The 24,169-nt window shown below is 38.7% G+C and overlaps 1 protein-coding gene across 2 annotated transcripts in view; it reads right to left on the reverse strand.

Moving 5' to 3' along the window:
- Positions 1 to 319: 319 nt before the first annotated feature.
- Positions 320 to 24,169, reverse strand: part of LOC139733773 (sorting nexin-33-like) — a 72,956-nt gene continuing 49,106 nt past the window's right edge. For both annotated transcript variants that reach the window (XM_071644579.1, XM_071644587.1), the window contains exons 5-15: positions 19,802 to 19,898; positions 17,843 to 17,968; positions 16,540 to 16,654; positions 15,664 to 15,794; positions 14,794 to 14,897; positions 13,956 to 14,059; positions 12,976 to 13,053; positions 8,719 to 8,748; positions 5,567 to 5,733; positions 3,860 to 3,974; positions 320 to 1,209 (exon numbers count right to left, since the gene is read on the reverse strand). In XM_071644579.1, coding sequence (XP_071500680.1) covers positions 1,064 to 1,209; positions 3,860 to 3,974; positions 5,567 to 5,733; positions 8,719 to 8,748; positions 12,976 to 13,053; positions 13,956 to 14,059; positions 14,794 to 14,897; positions 15,664 to 15,794; positions 16,540 to 16,654; positions 17,843 to 17,968; positions 19,802 to 19,898 — 1,213 coding nt within the window. In that variant the 3' untranslated portion in view covers positions 320 to 1,063. The remainder of the gene's footprint in view (positions 1,210 to 3,859; positions 3,975 to 5,566; positions 5,734 to 8,718; positions 8,749 to 12,975; positions 13,054 to 13,955; positions 14,060 to 14,793; positions 14,898 to 15,663; positions 15,795 to 16,539; positions 16,655 to 17,842; positions 17,969 to 19,801; positions 19,899 to 24,169) is intronic.

Genomic DNA, 24,169 nt, shown 5'->3' on the forward strand with positions numbered 1-24,169 from the left:
TTGGGGGACACTGGGAAATGTTGATGTTCAGATGGCAGCAGCATTTTTAGCAAGGTTTATCTATCATGTGTGAACGCAAGGTCAGAAAATCCATGTGTGAACCATTATCTCCTCCACACATGTGAACGTGCCCACCATTGTATCACAGCTTATAACTGTTCTGTATGTATCACAGCTGATTACATTTGACTGGCATAATGGTGTATTTATCATGTGTGAATGCAAGGTCAGATAATCCATAACTATGTGTGAACTGCTATCTCAGGCACGTGTGAACGTGCCCTCCATCGTATCACTACTTGTAACTGCTCCGTATGCATCACAGCTGACGACATTTGACTGGCATAATGGCATAGTGGCATCCTGACACAGCGAGTTTAACCCTTTGATAACTACTAATCCAATTCACCTTTGACACATCATTGGGATTGGTTGCTAGCTGCAAGGACAAAATTTAACAACAGTCATATCGATAATTTTGTGGCAATGATCAAGCAAGCAAGACATACAGCAGTGTGAGAGAGAGAGAGAGAAAACAAAAAAATAATGATAGTAATCACATGATTCAATGAAGATAAAGACGATACATGATGAAACATTACTGAGTTCTTGCTCTTTAAGTAACCGGGTTCAGGAAAACGACAAACTTGAGAAGAGAAAGACGACCGCTACAAACACACGCACAGATTTCCCTCGGAATGAGGCACACCAAATTCCAGTCCTGCCATCCCTCGTCGTCGGGGTCAAGTGATGATACACTATGGTCAGGATGACACATGTCGACAACGCTTGCCCATCTCCCTATATCTCTCTCTCCTCGATATCAAAGAGGTCCGGTCAAACATGAATTATCATCCGGAGAGGTATCCGACTTGAGAACAGATGCCCACTGAAAAGCCGACGCCCGGTTACGGGTGAGTACCTCCTCTCCTCTCCACAACTTCCTTGACAACCATCCATTCATCCATGTGCCTGGAGTATAAGAAGCGTGGGGGGCGGGTGGCAGGCAATGAGGGCTCCTCCCCAGATGCGGGTCGACGCCTGGTTACGGGTCGACGCCCGGTTACGGGTCGATGGTGTCGTACTGCTGGAGTGCTTCTTCCAGCTTGATGGTGATGTTCTTGTAAAACTTGATCTGCTCCTGAAGGTAGACCTGCATCATCCACTTGAAGTCCCGGACTCGCTCTCGATGGAAATGGTTTACTTCGGCTGGAACAACAGGAAGAAGAAGAAGAGAATTGGAAAGAGATATAGAGAGGAGATGATAGAGAAGACAAAATCAAGATGCCTTCTACAATTTAGTTAAATTATCCCTGACTCCCCCTCCATCCCCCACCTCCCCCCCCCAAAAAAAAAGAAAAGTTCACATTACAATCATCATAAATGTCATGTACATACAACCATCATAAATCAAATTACAGTTACCACGTGAAAACTGAATTTCCTTATTTCACAATAAATCAAATCAAATCAAATCAAATAAGAAGTACTAGCAGTTGAGTAGAGACAGCAGTAGCAGAATGAGAATGGCCATTATGACTGTCACTGCACCATACTTTCATCACAATAAGTACTAATATTAGAATACCACCAAACTGTCTCTTTTAAAACATCTTTTCAGGCTTTCAGCTGATCCATATTTCAGGCTCTATATATAAACTTGTGTTATAAGCTTTGTGTGGCAAGTTCATACAAGTGTATTTTTAATTCCAGAGGAATCCCTGGTGTGAGTCTGTAGGCAATATTCCACACTTCCAAGATAATGCGACGCTGCTCATGCTAGGTTTGGCATAGCATGGACACCCTGCCAAAGTCAGCATGATAATTTGCAGCACACTACCTACACATATGTGTTTGCATCCTGGCTGCTGTATTTGCTGCCATGTATAGACCTGTTTGGTTTGGGCACTGTTTTTTTTTTTATGTTAACATCAATTGCAACTATAACTGGGGGACTTCAGTATGCCTTACAATAGTTGATTTATGTACTGACATAGCGATGCACCTGGCTTATTGCCCAACTGACTGAATGTTCTTTTCTTCTTTTGGAAGCCTCCAATGGTTGACATAACTATAAAGAATATATCTATATGCGATCAAGAAAAAAAAAAAGTTGCATGGCCTAATTTTACATGAGGACTCAAAATACAATATGTGAAAAGGGTTAACCTACTGTAGTCAACAGTAAATTTTTTTATTTTCAGAAACAGAAATTCTTCTTCTGCTTTATTCTGCAATTTGGAATCATAAAACATATGGGAAATTGTGTTTTTAGCAGTTTTTCTAAAACACCCTTTTGTAAAATAGCATGGCTAAAATATACGTCTTGTCTAAGTACAGAGGCCCCTTTTCATTCTTTATAGAAACCTTTACACACTCTTCACTTTCAACTCTAATGAAAGGATGTTGTTACTGCTTTGAAAGTGTATTTAATAGTCATGGATCAGGGAGATGTTACAGAGATGGAGTGGCAACTCTTCGTAATTCATGCAAACACATGTTTGGGTTCAAGGCATTCCAATGGGATGTCTAGCATTCCACTACGCTTTGAAGTCATGCTCAATACCACTCTAGTTGCAAGACGAAGTTCGGAGACGAAGAATGCATTTCACCTTTCGTTGAATTACAAGCTTTATTTCACCGTAAAATTTTAAATGAAATACTCAAATTGATTTAGAATAGTTCAGGAAAGAATTCAATATTATAAACATGTATTTCTAGTTTCTTCGTAATGCGCAAATTGAAATGAAATGAAAATTAGGCCCTCTTAAAAACCTAAAATTTTTCTATAATGTGCACATTTTTGCATGTTAGTTTTGTATCTTGTAATCTGGGATATTTTGATCTTTCAAATAAAGTACTCCGCTATTAAAGCGTGTCCCAGCGTGCTTTTAAACTATTTGCTGTTAAAATTGTCAGTTTTACACTGCATTTTGATTCGCTGCTCCAATTCAAGGTACACAAATTCATTGTTACCATCACACTGAAGAGAGAACGAATTGCATTAGGGGCAAGTATTTCTAGATGTGGGAGCGCTAGTCCCGATTATTGATGCTCTCTTTTGTCAAAGCACCTGGTTTCCACCTGGAGTTGAACGCATAACTTCTCGGCGGTGCCGCGCATGACTTCAAAGGAGAGCAGGAGTTGTCTCTCTTTCTCTAGCACCTCCCTGCATGGATAGAATGCTTCAACAGAGCATGCTGAATTTCCACTATATACCTGATAATCCCTCCATTATTGTGGGTGTAAGGAGTTTTACATCCTGTTTTTTGTCCCATTCATTGCACACAGCATGGCTTGTATAATTAAAGCGCTTGAATAGACCCTATACTTCACCAGAGCCTCTTTTCTCAGGACACACTATTCCACAAAGTGTGCTTTCTTTCCAATATTTCCATGTAGGTAGCTTTTATAGGAGAGTCCATTTGAATTGAGTTACACATCATTTTAAAGCATAAAGTCTGCTCTTGCAGAATCTGCCCTAGACTGAAAATTCATGTCTAGCGACTTTTTGTTGGTTTTGTGGTGCAGGGTCACATATGATACGCATGCTATCTGACTGCAATGACCTGCATGTACACATAGACCGTGCTTCGCTTTAAAGGTCTGGCTCACCAGAAAAATTATACTGTAATTGTGGAAATTTTCTTTTACATGTCTCTAATACCACAGATTGAAAGAGGTAACATATTATTCCATATTACAAGCAAAAAACAATCACTCATTTTTATTTTCCTGCTAGTTTCAAAATGCACAAAAAAAAATCCACTTTAACAGTACTGTAATTCTACTGTGATATTTTGGGAGGTATGATGCTGCCCTCTGTTGTGCATTCTGAGACATGGATTCTTTCTCTCACCCATCATGGCATAGGAGATGACGTCCGCACGTCTCTTGACCGCCTCCGCCTCCTCAAAGTCCATCTTCTGCTCCTCCCTCTGTTTCTGGCATTCCTTGACCGTCTGTACGGTGTGCTGTAAGGAAGATCAACGGTCAGACAGTGTCAGGAATAAGTGCTTGTTGAATATCCATGAGTTTGTAACTGATTGACAAATTGCCCTACATCAATGTAAATACGAACTGAATTGATCAGTCTTTATAGTAGTTTTTTTTTTTTAGTGGAAGATCAAGGGTCAGAAGGTGTTGGGAATGAATGCTTGTTGACTATTAATACATGAGCTTGCAACTGATTAAACAGACTGCCCTAAATCTACGTAAATACTCACTGAATTAATGAGTCTATCTTTAATAACATCTATTTTTCTTTTTAATGAAGATCTAGGGTCAGGAGGCATCGGGAATGAATACTTGTTAAATATTCATGAGCTTGCAACTGGTTTCTTTTCTTTTGTCATGACTACTAATAAAAGACACTGATCAATTCAGTGCTTATTTACATCGATGTAGGGCAATTTGTCAATCAGTGGCAATAAAAGCAACTTTACGGAAGAATTTCATCACTTTCAATTCAAAAGTTTGTTGTTTTCCATGTGCATTGTGTTTAATCTTTAAATCTAAACTCTCTCCTTTCCATAGTAAACACAAACATACACAGACACACACACACACACACACACACACACACACACACACACACACACACACACACACACACAAGCACATTATACAGAGTCCTCTATCTACAGCTGTACCTTCAGGGTAAGCGGGTGGAGGAGGCAAGCCTCCAACTAAAAAGAAACATAAGGAATTGTACAGTTCCACTGCTTTTGAATATTCATTACTTCACTACATAAAACACACACACACACACACACACACACACACACACATTCCTTTATATGAATGAGCTTTGGAATGAGACTCCCTAAAACTATGGAAATCTGTCATCCTAGGAACAAAAAAAGCGAGAAATATTAATAGCAAGAAATTTTTGACACACAGCAACAGGTAAAGCGAAGGAGATGTGCTGGAGGCAGTAGTGACTGGGGGTGGTATTCTGAAAATCTTCCTAAGTTTCTTCCTAAGTTTCTTCCTAAGTCAGAAACTTAGGAAGTGCCCAGGAAAGACAAAATTGGTATTCTGAAATGTCTTCCTAGGCACTTCTTAATGCAAATTAAGCCATCCTTATCCCCACCCACGTCCTTTCCTAAGCCAATACGAAATGCCGTATCATAAGGAACTAACCAATGTCTGCCAATGACAGTCGCATATTACTGTGACGTAGGGTCAAATACACGAGTGCGCGGCATGTCCCCTTTCTCACGCTCATTTCGCGCATCAAAGTACATGTGCGCGCAATGACTGACAAACGCACCTATCACGATGCTTGCAATTTGCTATTCTTAACAACGTACTTAGGACAGGGGTGGAGCTTTCCTAAATATTTTCCTAAAATTCTTTCCTAAGTGCATTCTAGAATACCAACTTCTTCCTAAGTCAGAAATTTGCATATTCCCGCCCCCTTCCTAAGTTTCTTCCTAAGTCTACTTAGGAAGAAACTTAGGAAGATTTTCAGAATACCACTTAGGAAAAAATCCTGACTTAGGAAGAAATTTCTTCCTAGGAAGGATTTCAGAATACCACCCTGGGAATGATGACGCTTTACCTTGTGGAAGTGGATCATGTCCGGGAAGCAGGACATCATACCGCCGTACTCCCTCAGGAAGTCCTCAAAGGGGTGCAAGTCATGCTTGGGCTGCTCGTAGAAAAGCTGACCAACGTCGTGGTACGTCTTCCCCGTGAACCTCATGGCCGCCGTCAGCTGCAGCGATTCTACAACCAGGAGAGGAGCAATCACATGACAGTCACATGACTAGAGTGCACTGTCACACTTGAAAATAACGAAGGGCAAATGAAAACCAGAGGATCAAGCAATGACAGCTTTAATAGTGCAATTACAAATATATTATTGTGTTCTAGACAACATGAACATCCAACTACAATGTACCTAGTAATTTGCAAAAATGACCGCCTTGGTATTAAAAGTACAGTTGAAGGTGTGTGTGTTCTCAAAATACTACAGCAACTCAGTACAACCATAATGATATAGCAGACAATGATTTCTTCTTCTTTTTTTGTCAGGATTAGACAGAATGTTCTGAACTCAGGGATCAAAAGATCATACTATCATCACTGAATTGGCAACTCTCAAGTTTCACTGTCTATTCTATATTGCAGAAATATTAGATGGAATTTGTTCAATTCATTACATTACATCTTGACAAATCTAAAGGAATCTAGAAAAAAAAAAGATTGTCAGTTTAATAAAAAAATAGGAACAGAACTAATCTTGTATTATTCACATGTCACCAATTTACCTGGTAAGAATCATCTATAAATATCTGTTAGTATTCATGTGTTGTCAATTTCAGAATCATCCATAAATACAGCAATTAGTTCTGCGACTGCAGAACTCTGCAGAGGCTTAATTCTGCAATTGAGAATCATACACTAATGATACAGGTTTCAAATAAAAGACTTTTGTTGTTGTTTTAAGTTTTCTTCATGTAACACCTACAATGAAAAGTGAAAATTATATCTTTAGATACGCTGTACACTACCAATGCAAACCACAGTAGTGTGGTTTTGGGAATTGATGAGCAATTCAAGGCTGCATGAGAGATATCCAGAAGAACCAAGGCAAAACAAAAAAGAAAAAAAGAAGGAAAGAATAAAAGATACAACTTAAAAGCCAAGTGGAAATGAAATAATGCAACGTGAGAGAAAATAGAATGCAGAATGAAGCTCGAGACCATAAAGGGGTCAGACAGGTAATATTAAAGGAGAGAGTGAAGGAGGAAGTAGAAGATGAACACTAAACATGGGAGTTTAAGGAATTCTGTGCACCTTGTGGGTGAGGTCATATCATAGTGTGCTGTGCAGAATGTTTCTTTACTAACCCCAAGCGTGCCACAGTGTATGCCCCCCCCCCCCACTGCGTGCCACATCAATCTGAGATCTGACAACGCATTAATGTTGTGGGTTTTTGTGTGTGTGTGTGTGTCTTGTTGCTGCTTTTTTCTTGAAAAACATTCTGTATTTCAAAGCCATGTAACTTTTCTGCAGAAGCATTTACCTGGGCTCTGTTTTATCAAAAGATATAATGGATCTTAAATTTCCTTTATAACACATAGGTTGCCACAGACTGATGACAGAAATCAACTATATAATCAATTTTACCTCCTCATAAAACAGGGCTCAGGTATGCTAAAAATGCAGTGCAGCAAAGTGGAAGATTGCACGGCTTACTGTGATGAATGTGTGAGGAACAGAACTGCGCATTCACGCATTCATTTATTTGTTATGTGGCACGTTGAGGTTTATCGATCCGTTTGTGCGCAGTTGTGCGTTTGAGCAAATTACGCGAAGTTGGCAGGTCTTTGACTGAGAAGGGCATGCAAGAGGCACACAGGGGTAATATTCGTGGTATCTATGGAGCTGAGGGCCACCTGGTACAAGGTAGCCTTTATTTGACTGCACATAATGACATAGGTCTACCATTCAATTGTGATGATGGAAATAATTATCCATGAGGGAATAGAATTAAGGCATATCATCCATTTATGAATTAAAATACAATATTGATTTCCCAGAAGTATGTAATCAAGTGCAGGTGAAAAAGCAATTAATTGAAGTAATAGGAAGGAAGGCCCTGCGGCAAAACTCTGATAAGCACATATTTTGTTGAATCATCGCCGGTACTCACCCCGTCAATCTAATTTTCTGGCCTAATGATTTCATCATAAACTAATGTCTTGTTTAACTTCACAAAAGGTTTGACATTTTAGAGACTGCAAGCAAATGTGATCTTGCATCAAAACAATACTATTTTACTTCAGTCTTGCATGACTGTGACAGAGGATCGGCGATACTGATCTTTACAGTGTTTTCAAAGGTTTCCAGGGTTTTCACCCATATTTTCACAAGCCAAATGGGCAAAATGCTGAATGACAAGGACCAATGTACAATGTAAGACAAGAAATGGACAATCTGCCAAAACTGTAAAAAGAACTGTTACACTACAAATACCTAGTCTGATGCTTGTCAACAACCACTTTCTTGTCTTATTGTTTAATACCTATGATTATTCTCACAGAAAATACTAATAATCTTGCTGTGCAAAAAAAAAAAAAAAAAAAGAAGAGAAAAGAAAAACAAAAGAGGAAAAAGAGAATGGGTGTACTATGAAATTGATCCATGGAACTATTTATGGGCTTGGTGAGGAATGATCTCATATAAGATGCCACTTGTGAGGGTGTATGTGCACGTGTGTGTATTTGGCCTGTAGCCCTACGTACAGAGTATACATGGCAGCTGTAGTAGTGTACCAGAGGCTGAAACAGTATACAGCACGGAATGAAATGTGAGAATGAGAACGACAAGGAAACTAGTAAAAGCGAAGATTACTCACAGAATGAAAAAAAAAGAAAAAAAAAATTAATCGAAGGAAGTGACGTACTGTAGAAAATGAACCCACACAGACACTTAACCCATTGGAGACTACTCCCGAGAATACTCGAGCAGGTGCTTATGGGAAATGTGTGTTATAAACAAAAGTTGCTCAACGGGTTAAGACGGGCTCTGAAAGAAGAATAATTCACGTCACCCAGTTTCAGAGAAGGCTCGAAAAGAAAAGAAACGTCAGGAATATGATGTGCTCAGGAGGCACTTCAGTGTTCTGTTAGTATAATAAGTGAGAAATGATATAAATGAGATAAATTATATCAAATAAAAGATAAATGGACATTTTCTCTCTACCTTTCGGAGGCTCATCGTTACCCTGTGGATCTAGAGATCAAAGTCATCGTTCAAAGGAAGGGTGTGGAAACAGAAATAGAATAAACTCATGCATATATATTCATTACATCATCAAGCAAAGACAACTCTCACATGAGCAAAAGAAGAAAAAAAATATAACAAAAAATAATCATTCCAAACAAAAGTGAACTCATAACATTGCAGTGTTAAACTGTTTAAAATTTGTACATACCAGGCATATCTTTCTATCTGTCATATTTTTGTTTTCTTCTCCCCTGCTTTCCTTCCCTACTTAGTCCCACATATTCAAAAATATTTTCTCAAAACATTTGATACGGATGTGAGCTCAGATATTTTGCATACCACAACAATATGTAAATGGAGGCACACACAGTGATGATTTTTTTTTTTTTTTTTGTGACAAACATTCTATCACATTTGCTGCACACAGAAACAAAAAATAAGAAGTCATTTCATAATTCACATGTCCTTCCTTTATACACAATTTGATGTCTACACTTGAAGGTCAGTTTACATCCATTAGTTGTTGTTCTTAACCCTAATCAGGCTGGGCTTTTTTGGCTATGCTATATCGGGGGGGGGGGGGGGGGGGGGGGGACTGATTCCGCCCCCCTTCAGATCTCGTCTATGGAACGCGTGATCGCGCCGAAAATCGGCACACGCGACGCCCGCGACGTATACTATCAAAATGTATGGTTGCTTTCTCCGAAAAATTTTTCTTACATTTTATATTAATTAATTATTGTAATTTATGCATAAAATCAGTTTGGGGCTCTAAATCACTTATTAATGCTCTAATCAAGCTAATTTCTTTTTTAAAATGTTTCTTGTATCATTCTCCTGTGACACAGGATAAAAAAAAAATCTGTATTGAAATTAATTTCTTATGTATTTGATTGTTTTTTGATAATTTCTTATGTATTTCCTTGTTTTTCGACCTTTTGTTTTTGTTTGTTTTTTGGCCAAAATTTGTCACAGACATTTTCCGAAGCTTTATTATGCTAAAATAAATTAATTTTGTCCATTCTAAGTCAAGATATGAATTTTTATACATGTGAATTAATTGAAAAAACACAATTTGCATTGGATTTGTACACAAAATCACGTTTTGGAGCAATTTTGGGGTTGACAAATTTTTTTCAAACGCGCGGGCGCAACAATTTTGGTCTCAAAAGTTGCGCGATACTTGAAAGAAAAAAGTCATGAAACATCGTGGCGGGAGTTTATCGCGCTACGAAGATATTGCGCGAAATGTCGAGGGGGGGGGGGGCGGATTCCCCCCCCCCCCCCCCCCCCCCCCCAAGCCTGATTAGGGTTAAAGTCAGGTGCAATGTGAGCTTCCGACCACACCTCAAGCCTAATCAATATTATGGTGATTTGCATAACAATTGAATCATTATTTTAAAAGTCAGAAAGTCTTGCTCCATCTCTATCAGAAAATATAATATCATAAAGCATCATAGTCGCACACCAACAAAATCCCAATTCATGATATGCCTGTATGCTTTCTTATTAAAAGCAAAATATCTCATTATCATAACCATTTCAAAGAGAAAAATTACAGATGGTCAAGTTTTGAAAGTAAACAAAGACTTGTTTTTTGCCTACAATCATAACAGTCATGCTTAATTGATAAACATCATATCAAAAGTTGCATTCCACATTGAGCAAATACGACTGTACATGTATTACTGTTACAGGAGTTTCATTAGGGATCGTATAGTTTTGGTTGAGACCTAATTTCAGGTTTCTAACATTTTTTGGTGAGATAATGAGAAACCTCTTATGAAATATGAAAGAACATGTAATTCTATGAGGAATTCAACGTTTATTTGATGAAAATTGGTTTTGAAATGGCTGAGATATCCAAAAAAGAGCGATTCTAATAAAGTGTGGGACCCACACTTTATTACGATCGCTTTGTTTTACTTTGTTTTTGGATGTTTCAGTAATTTCAAACCCGATTTTCATCAAATAAACTTTGAATTCCTCTTAAAATGGTATGTTCTGTACTACATCAAAAGTGTTTTCTTGGTATCTCATAAAAAGTTAAAAGCCCAATTCTCATCTCCACCAATACTGTACTATCCCTTTAACCAACTTCAATATCATGCTATGCTCAAGTCACATGCTGTACTAAATCTAAGTCACAAGCTACATCACATGATCACAGAAACGGGCATATTCATGCTCTCTATTTTGTCAGCAATCAGCATTACATGTATGAGATAAAAAGAAAGGTGACCCATCACTTGGTCTACTTCCACTTCGTTTAATAATAGCCATTTCAATAGTCTCAACCCAAATGGTCTAATTCCTTTTCATCTACAACCAGGTCTAATGACCATTTAGTCGAAGTGCCAGTTAGCCTCATTACCAGTTGGTCTACACATACTTTCAGATGGGCTATGCCCATTTTGTCTAATACCCAGAGTTTAATAAACAAAATGGGAAAAAGTCCAAGGAGACAAAATTTTAATTAGACCATCTGACCATTAGAAAAAACGATAATTAGCCAGGCAAGCTAGGCATTAGACCAAGTGAGAAGTATACCAAATGTACATTAGGCGAAATTGATAGTTGACCAAATGAGTTCAGACGTATTAGTGTTAGATGAACTGGGAAGTAGACCATCTGATACTAGACCAAGTGGCAATAAACCAAAAGAAAACCCAAACAAACATACGTAAAAAATAAACAACTTGAGGGAAACATTGGTGGACTGCCAGGTCACATGATCAGACGTTAGGAAGTGACTCACACACCATTCACATGATGAGAAAGTGAGCTATTTCAGTCACAGGTTCGCAACATCAATGAACTCTTGTAATACTTTCTATTAATTGTCACATAGCTAGTAACCAGGAAGGTGGCCGCAACTTTTTTTTTTTTTTTTTTTTTTTTGGGGGGGGGGGGGGGTACAAAAAGTAGTCAATACAAATGGGCTGATCTTTATCAAAGGTCATGAGTAATAACAAATCCAGCGGGTGCAATAATCTGTTAACAGGATGGCTATGGCAGAAATAATCCCGAACTTCTGAAGAAAAAGTGAGGGTGTGAAGTCAAAGGCTGATCCCATCTTCACTGGCCGATGAATGTTGGCAAATTTGCGGGGACATGACTCCCTAAAGTGCTCTTGTAATTTCATAAAACAAAATTATTGGTCTTTTTATTGGTCATGCTAAAGATGTTGAGAGAGGCTGGGGTAATTAAAACTGCTTGATGACAAACTAGAGAGAGGGTTCCAGAAACATGAGAGTGCTAATTATAGCTTTTCAATAGCCTGAAAGCACAGGGTCCCATGTATTGAATCTCTCGCTGGTCCCTGCTCCAATTTCTCATTAACTGCATATATTTATAACTTACTGTTTGTTTCAGAGCAGAATACGATATTGATTGTGGACTTGCACAAAGGCTAAATTTACAGGCTGGGTGTGATTTCATCTGAACCTTAGAACTAAAAACTGATTTCCTCTCTTTATTTTGGTTTCCAGCTCTAAAATCTATATGACTGTTTGTAAAGTAAAAACAATAAATAAACTGAAAGCGTGTCAGGTTTTGCAGAGGAAATGGACACCCTTTGAAATGTATAACATCATTCCAGGGTATCGTGTAACAAAAGAAGGTAAAGTTTCCAAGTGTAGCATGAATATTACTGGTGCAAAAAAGAAAAAGAAAAAAAAAGCATCTCAAGCTGTTAAACAGGATGGCAAAAATTTGCCATCGGATTTTTCTTTATATATGTATGTATATCTGTTTTTTTCACAGAGTTGTCCATACATTGATTTCAATAACTCATCCAATAAGGTTATTTTGTCGTAGAATTCACTCCTTACAACAGATACCACAGATCAAGTGCACATAATCACACAGACTGGGGGAAATAACACTATGTAAAAATCACTGTCACAAGGTCCATAATTTTTCAGTGATGTTGGAAGGTGAAATAGAAGGATCAACACACACATCATTGATACCATGCACTAGGATGCAACAAGGTGCAACTCTGAAGTGGGAAGGGGTAAAGGTGGGTTGAGAAGGGCGCCCCCGTGGTTCACTTGTGAGAGGAAACAAGGCCGCATGTAGATAGCACGCACGCATCACAAGCCCAAAGCATCGGGCAACATAACGGAACCATCTGTCACGTTTTGCTACTCTGGGGAGTGGATGCAGTCACCATGACAACAGGGAAGGGGGGATAAGTGGGGAGGGGGGGGGGGACGGGGAAGCACTCACTTGGTCTGTTGTCGAGTTCAAAGGTCGTAGCGAGCTCTTCAAAGGAGTGTCCAATCTTCTGGTACTCTCTCTTGAATGCTGATAGATACACAAGAGAAAGTGAGCGTGAGATTACCATTTGAGGCAGACTGATATTAAAACTGTCAAAAATCATTTGCATTATATCAGACATACACACTGTAGCAACCCTGTTTCTTCTGTCCTTTACTATGGCCATAAAAGTAGAAAATGGGAGTGTCCGTGTAGACTACGTAAGAATGAAGAGTGTTTACTGTAGACGCCATACACTCAGCTAGTCAAATTTTTTCGCAATTCCAGACTTCGTGACATTACGCAAGTGGCTTCATTCACGAGCATGGAGTGTAGTATTACAGTGCATCTGTACACATGAACATTGCAAGCATGTCAGGATCAGCATTTACTAGTATTTTCACATGTTCTTATCAGCTGTATATCAGGTGCAGTATGCAGTGTGTCTAAAGTATGATATTCATTTTTGAGGTAAGGAGAGAATTTGTGTCTCTTTTTCTTGTTTTTCATGATGGCAACCTTTTGTTCAATGATATTCATGTTGTATATGCTTTGTTTCAATGATTTTATCAATGTGTTGCTTACATTCAGGACGAATGCTATGTTATGTCATTGATGATAAAGATCGTGAAAAAAACAGCACATGTGTGAGTGTGAGTGTGTATGCATGTGTGTGTAGGTACACGTGGTGGTAGAGGATAGCGGGAGGGGTTCCACAGGGAAGAAGAGACTATAACTGTGATCACAGATTTCATTCCTTAGAAACGATCTCTGAATCATGAGGTATGTGAATTTGTTTTCAAATGACTGATAATTGTACTCCAATTTTCATTTGCCTGTTTTGTACACACTCAAGTGAATACTCAACTCAATATAATTTATGCAAACATTTGCACTGAATGAAATCAAACAATGGTAACTGAAGAAAAAAAAAATGTGTGACAACTTACGTCCCAGGTGCTTCTTGCTGTAGTCGTGGATGACTTGTTGGATCTGTGCCATGCTCTGGTCCAGACTTTTGGTGAATCGTGTGAACGTGTCGTGTTGCCTTTCTCTGAGTAATCCCACAGTGGCAAAACAAAAGAAGAATCACAAAATGTGAGCCGCCACTATTACATCAAGATGCAACTGAATTCAATTTAATAGCATTAATAGCTCAATGCACCGCATGCACAGCATTGTAAGTAATAATAGCTAAAGAAATATTCAAGTCCTTTGCTCCTAAACAAATATTCCACAAGAATTTACTTCCTTACTTTCCTCACTCCATTTTCCCCCATAAAACCCTATTGATAAACCCATTGCGGACGAGTCCCGAGTATATCCGCCCTCTCTCTCTCTCCTGTCTCCATCTGTCTGACTGCAGAGACTCCAACCCAAAGCACCTTCTGACCTGGAAGTTCTCCCACCTGAAACCTCTAGCGAACGGGAGGGCTCCCAACTTGATATGCCTGAAGTGCACATCACGAGCGCAAAGCACGAAGTTCCTCGCAGCCACGGTTCTAGATGCTCTCTTGTGCTATCTAAGGCTATTTTTCACCATGCGATGACACTAGGTATTAAGAAATCATATCAAGCGGGAGACAAAGAGCCAGGGCGGGAGAACAGGAGATTTTGCAAAAATGGGCTTTCGGTGGGAGACCTCCCATCGAAAGTGGGAGAGTTGGAGTCTCTGTGTCTGTCCCGGTCTTTCTGTCCGTCTGCCTGTCTATCTGCCCCCCCCCCCCCCCCTATCTTTCCCCCTCTTTCCCAGAGTATCCCCTACAAAGCAGCAAAACTCAGGCTTACATTGTCCCTATATCCAGGTTGGAGTTGGGTGTCTGTATATTCTGGTAGAACGCTGCTCCCATCAGATCATCTTTCTCTGCTTTTCTCTTCCCTTGCTTCCACAGCTATATAAAGGAAAAGAGAAAAAGACATGGGGGATCAGCAAAAAGTAGAAATCAAAGAATGTAATATGTAAGATTGATTTATCACATCAAGCCACATAGGTATCAAGACCATGAATTACATTTTTGTATTACAGCAATGCAATCCTCTATCTCATGTTTGTGTAAAAAACATTAGAAGTTGGAAGGGGAGAATAGGTGTACTACCTACATACTCATGGAATTTCAAAATACATGGAGTCTGAAAACAGGTAACACAGAAAAATGGATGCTGCCTTCATTACAGATCTACAAAGAACCAGATGAATAATTAGATAGTTATATAGATACAGAGAAGGAAAGAAGGAGAAAGTAGTAAATCTCAGAAAAGATGTTAAGTTTCCACTTATCCAGAGCACATCTCTTCCTCAAGAATAAATTCTGAAATACAGGCAACATGGAACAAAGATGCTCCAAGAAGAGAGGGAAATGACAATAAATTTCTGAGAAGGAAGAGAAACAGAGAGAGAGAGAGAGTGGAGTGGGAAATAGAATGAGAGAACAGCAAGGAATTTGATGAGAGGTCAAAATGCTCTATCACTCTTTACAGTGCACAACTCCTCGTACACGCATTGAGGGATAGAATCTGGAATGCGTGCGAAATGGAACAGTAGAGGCTGTTTTCTTAAAAACAGGACATTTCTCAGCAAGAAAGATTGAGAGAAGACTCACGACAAAAAGATGGGCTGATAGACAGATTGAAGTTGATAAAATATTTTTGGATACGCACCTTCTCGTCCGTACACGTGATGAAGTGCATCATGACGTCGCTGGGGCCGATGACGGGATGCGCCGTCATCCGGTTCATCCATCTCTGGAGCTGATCCATCCTCTTCTCAATGAAAGCCTCCTCATATCGACCTGGAAGGGGTTAGGGCGGGGGGAGAGGATGAGTACAACTTTAACCCATTAGTCACTGAACCGCCCAAAACTGCCCGTCCATTACTCTCTAAATTGACCGAAACCGCCGCTGCTTTCCTATAGTTTTATGCTTTACCATTTTTATTGTTTTCACATAGAATTATATATAATTAGGCAATTTGAAAAAGGTCAAATGACAATAAATGTATGTCAGAATTACTTCTGTGACACACCGTTCTCTTGGTAAAGTCCTAATAGGCTTTCAAATAAACATAACATAACAATATCAAACATGTTGTGAGAGTATTTTGCATAATTTAGAAAGTTGTCAAAATGAGAGTAATATTGCTGTACCTTCCAGGGAACAATATAGGCCATTATGTACATAGAATCTTCAGCTGCTAAAGGGTTTCTCAATTGATCAAACGATGCCATGTGGGTACTTTCATACACAGACACAGAAACCAAACAAAAACATAACATAGCATAACCTAGCCTAACCTACATGATGTAACCTAACCTAACCTTACCTAACCTAACCTAACCTAACCTATCTAACCTAACCTAACCTAATCTAACCTAGCCTATAAACCTAACCCAACCTTACAAAACATATTAAAACAAAACACAACATACAGTTTTGTAATGGTGAAAACAAACCTGAAATAGCAGATAATCATAGTCTTTGGCTCAGGTAAAGCTACACGCCTGTAAAAAGCTAAAATTTGCACAGTTTGTGACTTACCTGTGACCTGCTTGTCTGGAAGTGGAGGGACGATGATTAATGTGAATTTTTCTGCTAACCTCTCGTAGAGCCAGTCGAAATGTTTGTATCTCCGACTGACGCGAATGCCAGTGTTCTGAAAAACGCAACGGTGAAAGGAAAAGATGCTATAAAATTTTGGTGAAACATACAAAAAAATGATCCACTGGGCAGTGAAAAATATGATAAACTGAATGTCCCGGTTGGCATGTGGCTCTATGGTAGAGCACATTAAAGGGATCATATAGTTTTGGTTGAGACCTAATTTCAGGTTTCTAACATTTTTTGGTGAGATAATGAGAAACCTCCTATGAAATATGAAAGAGCATGTAATTCAATGAGGAATTCAACATTTATTTGATGAAAATTGTTTTTGAAATGGCTGAGAAATCCAAAACAGAGCGATTCTATCGCTTTGTTTTACTTTGTTTTTGGATGTTTCAGTCATTCCAAACCCGATTTTCATCAAATAAACTTTGAATTCCTCTTAAAATGGTATGCTCTGTACTATTTCATAAGTGTTTTCTTGGTACAATGTATCTCGCAAAAAGTTAAAAGCCCAATTTTCATCTCTACCAATACTGTACCATCCCTTTAACTTCTCTGTGGCACAGAACATGGGTACAAAGGAGAGATTCTTGTTTGGTCTCCTTCTCTAACACCTCCCTGGTTGCCTTGTCAGATGTGAGCAAAACCTTTGCGATTTTAAAAGCTGCTGAGTGCCAAACTTGGAAGAAACAGATCCATGTTATGCTTTTATACATAGATCCACATATTACTGTAACCACTGAAACAAACTGATTTTCTTTTTTTTCACAATGAAGGTAACAAGTTATAGTTTCTTACCCTGAAATAGCATTTCAGATGTCTAGAACAAAGTCAGATATGATAATATTGTAATTTTGAAGGGGCATGCAGTACAATTCATAAATACAGCTTACGAGGTACATGTGCATCCGTCAGATTACACAGAAAGGCAGCTGATTTAAAAACAGAAAAAAAAAAAAACAAAACAGAGTATCGACAATGAATGCTAAGTCAGTAAAACCAGAAATGTTCATGTGCTTTTTAAGTTTGTGAATTTCTTGAAAGCCAAGATTCACAACACACAAAAGCTTTTGTCTAAACTATAAGGATTGAATGCCAGAGGCAATTTGCGAAAACTTCATGCCGAGAAAAAGGCTGTCGGCTCCAATTTGTGAAAATTCCATGCCGCCGAATTATCTTGCTTTGCAGTATTTACACGTAAGATCACACAAGCGGAACAGAAGAGGGCAGCACTCACCGAGGGCGTGACCTGGTAGGCGATGAAGCTCTTCATACCTTTCAGCTTACTCTCCTTCTTTGGGTTCTTGATCTCACACGTGTACGTATTCTCTGTCTCCTCCCACTTGGGTCCTTCCTCGGTATCCTGGAAAATCATTCAGAGGGGTAATGAAGTCATTAACCCTAACTTACGGGGGGGGGGGGGCATAATGCCCCCCCTCCTCAACGAATTTCGCGATTTTTTTGACCGCGCCACTCGCTGACTTTTTACTTTCAAGTCTCGCGCAACTTTTGAGATTCATTTTAGAATATCTATGCTTCTAAAAATGTGTATGACAAATTCTGCTGAAAAAACAACGAAAACAAAAGTTCGAAAAAACAAGGAAATATATAAATAAATGATAAAACAATAAGAAACATAAGAAATTAATTTTGATACTGAATCTTTTTTTACGCAAATATGTTTGGAATGTCACTAGGAAAATTTACACCAAAAATCGGCATTCCATAAGCTTTTATAAGCCAATTACAGACGAAAATGAGGTTTTTTGCATATATTTGCATAATTAATTTAAAATAGAAAATGCAAATTTTTTGAAAATTTAACTTAACAGTCTTGTAGATTACATCCTGCTTTATGTTCATGCAAAATTTTGCGGCGATCAACAGCCGAGATCTGAAGGGGGGGCCATAATGCCCCCCCCCCCCCCCCCCCCCCCCCCCCCCCCAGGAATTCAGGCTTGCTATTTTATAGCCCAGGTAAGTTAGGGTTAAAGGCATCATTTACTATTTGCACATGAAACAAAAACCCAGCTTTAGTGCTTCAAAACAGTTCTAAAATTTGAGGTCGGGATAGAAACAACCGAATGGAGATGTAAAAATGTTGATCAGTATAATCAATACTTAAATGAGAGTATTTTACAAAATGTGAACGATATTTACAATAAAATTGTTTTTAAACTGAACCATCTACAGTTATGGTTTATTGACCAAAATATTGACATCTCCTTATATCTTTAAATGCTTTATCGCAAGATATTATATGGCAAGATGTTTTGTTATACAATTGACCTACACGGCTCTGCTGTAGTTATTGAACACAATTTTTACTGCTTGCCACAGGCTAATAGCGCAAGCCAAGAGCGGCCAAAAATGCATGATTTACTGACAAGGGTTTAATATTCAAATTAATTATGATGCTTTGTATTCCACAATGAGGAAGAGGAAGGTAGACAGTGGATTCTTGAAAAACCAATTCATATCAGTTACAATTCTTTGAAGGGGCATTCCAGACATTTTTCATAATTTCAATTCATGTAGTACAGCCCGTGTGTAAATCAACAGCTCCATGTGTAGATTCATGGAATTCATTGTGGTCCTTGAGGAGAGAAACTAATACTCTGAAAACTTTTAAAGAAATTACACTGAACACTGTTGATGACATAGAGCCTCACATATTTCAGAAATGTAGCACAGTAATTCCATTACAGTACCGCTTGCTTGACAAGTTCACCTAATTAATATGTAGAATCTATGCATCCCTTTTTCTTTAAATTTGTTCTGCTTCCTTGAGCCCCAACTTGTGCATTCTTTACAGTGAGGCTGCCAAGTTATCATTCTTGTTCATTGCAATTTGTTGAAAATTTTGAAAACATTCTCATATTATTCCTCATCCCAATCACTATGAATTCTGAAGCTCTGTGCTCAGTTAAACTGACTTATAGTAGTTAAAAGATAAAAAAGTCTGAAAATCATCCGGACGTCTCCTTTAAACCGTGAAAATGAAAGAGGATGAGAAGGATTATGCTTCAGAACACCTGTTTTTAATAAAATCAAATGCAATTCTTCTCTATTCCACAGAGGTACAGAAAGGGACAGAAGCCAAATTCTCAGAATGCTATAAGTTTTCTTCCGAGAACTGCTGTACAGACAGAAAAACCGTATTTGTGTACGATTGGGCGGGGCGCCCTCAACTCACAACTATTCTGACGGCGCCCTCAGATGGTACATTCTTTTTCAGGCCAGATCCCAAGAGATACGCCTCGCCACCGGTCTTTGCAAATACCGAGAAACGACTGCAAGGGAGAGGGAAAGAGAAAGAAAAAGCAGAGATTTTTTATTTTTCCCTGTGACATGGTTAAACATGAACTTTTGACAAATCAAGCACATCCTCTTGTCCTCCACTTCATATTTCTTTCTTTTACTACTAAACAGCCTTTTTTTTCTCTCTATTATTCTATTCATTTCTCTCTCTCTCTCTCTCTCTCTTTTAAGTACATTTTGTACCACCTCAACAGCAAGACAAGTCTGTATTCAAACTAACCGCAAGGATGTGGAAGCAGGCAAAGTTGTGGTATGGTTAAAACACTCGCTGGGAATGACTGGATCATCATACACTATAATATGTTCCGGTTTCGTATATGAATGGCATATTAAATTACTAGAAAAAGTTTCTCTATGGTCTATCAGTTATGAAACAAAATGCACACACACACATACACACACAAAGAGCAGCTGCTGAAAACTGCTATATCCAATAACAGCAAGCCCGTGGAGTATAAAACAGCTCAGGCAGCTTTTGACTCAATTACATTAAAACAAAGACAATAAAATGAAATGAAATGAAATAAAATATTACCACTACTGAATGTTATGAACAATTTACGTTGTATTCTCATGGAAGCTGACACAATATGCTGTAGGCTACTCATGTTTAATACCTCATTTACAATGTTGTGTACATGAAGTAATTTCTTTTTATGTCAATCATTTCCTCTGACATTATGTTTCAAGTAAGTGATACACAATGTTTGCAATTCTCTTCATTTATCTTCTATTTGGCTTCACCCTCACACAAGGGCAATGACTATATAAAATTAATATTCATTAAAGTTCGGCAGCTAGTAATTATTTTTTTTAAATAGAATAAGATGTGTATTTCCACGCACCTACAAACACACACACATACACACACACACACACACACACACACACACAGGTATACATTTATTTCTCCAAAAAAGGCTTTAATTGGGGATATGATACAATTACTGTGAAAGCGGAAATTTTCGCGGTGTTGAAATTTTCACACATTTCGCGCAACCAGAAACTAGCAGGAAAATAAAAGCACGCGGATATTTTTGCTTGCCATATGTTCCAGTAGTTGGTGTCTTGATTCCGAGGCATTAAAAACATGCGAAACTCTTCTTTAACAGCCGAGCACGAAAAAAATTAGTCAAGCGAAAATATTCACTTTTGCAGCATTTGTTTCTGAGAATCACAACTCACACACAGCACAAATTTACGCAACACAAAACATGAATTCTGGTCAACTTAACCTGTCCCTTCCGTAATTCTCTGAGTGCCTTTAATGCCCCCCAAACGAGATTCTTTTTGCCCGTCGACAAGAGAGGCAGACAGGTTGGTAATCCACCTGTGTGAAGGCAGTCAAGCGGTACATTGTATGCCCCTTTCCATGGTCAACTACATGTGCCAGTGAACAATGGAAATATCGATCAGGTGCGAGGTATGAATAGAGCGTGCGCTGATGAGCTCACAGAATCTTTTGTTCTACTCAAAACCAGGTGTACCTGAATGAGGTGACTGGGGTCAGCGAACCCAGATATCTAACTGATCTCAGCCTTGATAGCTATGTACATGTTCGTACGAGTTTACAGCAGAACGAGTGAAAAACTAAATCACGAAAAAGGTACATAATACTGTGAAATACCCATTTTTCAAAAAGAAGGAGAACAAATGCTGATAGAATAAACTCTGATCTTTTTATCAAACCCACTTTTCTGGGCATTTTAACACAAGGAAACATGAATTTAGGCCACTAAAGCAGGCACTCTTGTCTTCATTTTGGAACCCTGGTATACCAGCTTCCCATGTATCAGTTGCTCCCATGGGAACCTGGTATACCAGGTTCCCGTAAGGAACGGGTTAATGCCTCAAACTTGAAACAGAGAGCCATGGATGTACATGAGCATTCTTCTCACAGATAAGAAGACTTTCGCACCGTACCCAAGGATCACCGTCTGCACAGCGAGACGGGTTCTACCCACGCGCTCCCTGCAGACCGCCGGCAGCGCTTGCCGCAAGCTACGGCAGCTCTCGCCCAGTGTCTTTCCCTGGATCGGCTGCATATCCGACATTACGATGTATGCATGGGACGGACAAAATGACCGAAAAAAAAAAGTTGTGATGCCCCCGATTGCTTGGCCGTCAACAATTCTCCATCTCCATGAGTCGTTGCTATGGAAACGTGTTACTGACAGAGTGCCTACATGAAGTGGTTAAGATTTACAGTGCAAGCTCAGAAGCAAAATGAAGAGAAATTCTTCCGCGAATCCATCGTCGATTAAAAACGCAAGATGTAAACTAAGACTTGCTCTCTTCAAGGCAATAACTGATGATCCTCCAGGACAGCTCGTGCAAGACAGCAAGGACACGCATGAACATTCTTCTCACACATATGCACTGGTTCAATTATCGATGAAGCACGAACATCATGCGAGTGTGAACAAGTCCAAGTAGTGTAAATCTGTACTGATTCACATCGGCTTCACAATTCAGGACATTAGCTTCACTGTCCAGACATGATTACTAGGAATCTCATGACGATGTTTCAGATGAAAGGAAAAAGAAAAATGATCTCATTCAGATTTTACATTGAAGATGCCTTCCAATCCAGATTACTATCCAAAAACTGTCTGCTGATTTCAGCCTGAATGTTGCATCTTTAACGAGCACTACACGCCTTTCAATAGCTCCAAATTATTGCAAAATGCTCACAGCCATTCTAATTGTGAGCCTGGTGTGACTCAAGCTGGCGATGATTTGAAATCAAGAAGCGTAATCTGGTCTTCAAATTTTGATCTGGCAGTATCATTACTGGGAGATTAGTCATCAGATAGCGGCGGAGTGTAATAAGATAAACACATCTCTCTCTCCTGCTCCTTCTATTTTCTTGAAGGGAAGCATATTTATTGAAATACGAGGAGAAGACCAAAACAGTCCTTATATAGAAATGCGAAATGAGAAACCCGTCCCTCCAAAAATAATAATAAGGTAACTGTACACCAGTGGAGGAAAGACTGTCCAGGGGTAGACAAATATAGCACAGGGTGCACCTTTGCAAATTCCAGAAAATTAATGTGCTGAGTGAATGGCAGACCCCTGTGCTTTCCTTGTTATATTATTTTCTTTTTAATCTAAACTGCATTTTGCTTCTAATATCAAATATCATTTTATTTCCTGTAACATAAACTACAAGATTGGAGTTTCACAGCCTTGCAAAATTTATTTTCGATTAAAAGTTTGTCTGCTTGTTACTCTTGCAAACATAATAATTTTCATTATTTTTATAATTGAGTATTAAAGACATAATGACTGTATCATTAGAACAAGATTGAGAAAATTTAGAAAAGATTGTCCTTGGGGATTAATTGCAATGATATAGGTTGAATCTGATTGATCACCAATCCTGGTAGTACAATAGACAGGTGGTCACTAGCGTACATGTAGGTTTGGCTCCATGATACTGAATTTTTTTTTTTTTTTTTTTTTTTTTGGGGGGGGGGGGGGGGGGTCAAGTATGCAATGCTGGACAGACATCTACATGCCTTTTAATACTACCAACACATGCCTTTTAATACTACCAACATAGTCTTTGCGTACCAATAGTTATCAAGCAAGTAACTTTATAACCTTAAAGGGACGGTACAGTATTGGTTGAGGTAGGATTCATGTTTTGAACATTCCTCTAAAGTGAGATGATGAGAAACATCTTATGAAATATGAAAGAGCATGTAACTTTAAGAAGGATTCCAAGTTTATTTGATGAAAATTGGTTTTCAAATGACTGAGATATTAAAAAAAAAAGTGATAATAGTAAAAGGAGACAGGCCACGCCTTTTATTAGGATATCTTTGTTTCACCTTGTTTTTGGATATCTCAGCCGTTTCAAAACCGATTTTCATCATATAAACTTTTGATACCCCTTAGAATTGCATGCTCTTTGACATCTCATAGAGTGGTTTCTGAATATCTCGCAAAATGTTAAAAGCTAAATCCTCACCTCAACCAAAATGTACACACCCTTTAATATGAAGTCTGCTTTTCAGCACTTCTGGGTCAAAATTTGTGTTTTCACACATGCACATCATACCTTGTATACCTGGAAATATATCTAGAACGAACCACAAATGATTTTAATAGTAGATTACCCATTTCCTCCTCACGTCAATAAATGTAGGGGGTGTGTCTGTTGCCAAAGTGATATGGAGTCGTTTATGGTGCTTGAGTACAACGAACATGTAAAACACGCAGACCTATTAATTTA

This window comes from Diadema antillarum, unplaced genomic scaffold, assembly GCF_040938485.1.
Source record: "Diadema antillarum isolate AM-2024a unplaced genomic scaffold, OU_Dant_1.0 scf00000025, whole genome shotgun sequence".
Lineage (NCBI taxonomy): Eukaryota > Metazoa > Echinodermata > Echinoidea > Diadematoida > Diadematidae > Diadema > Diadema antillarum.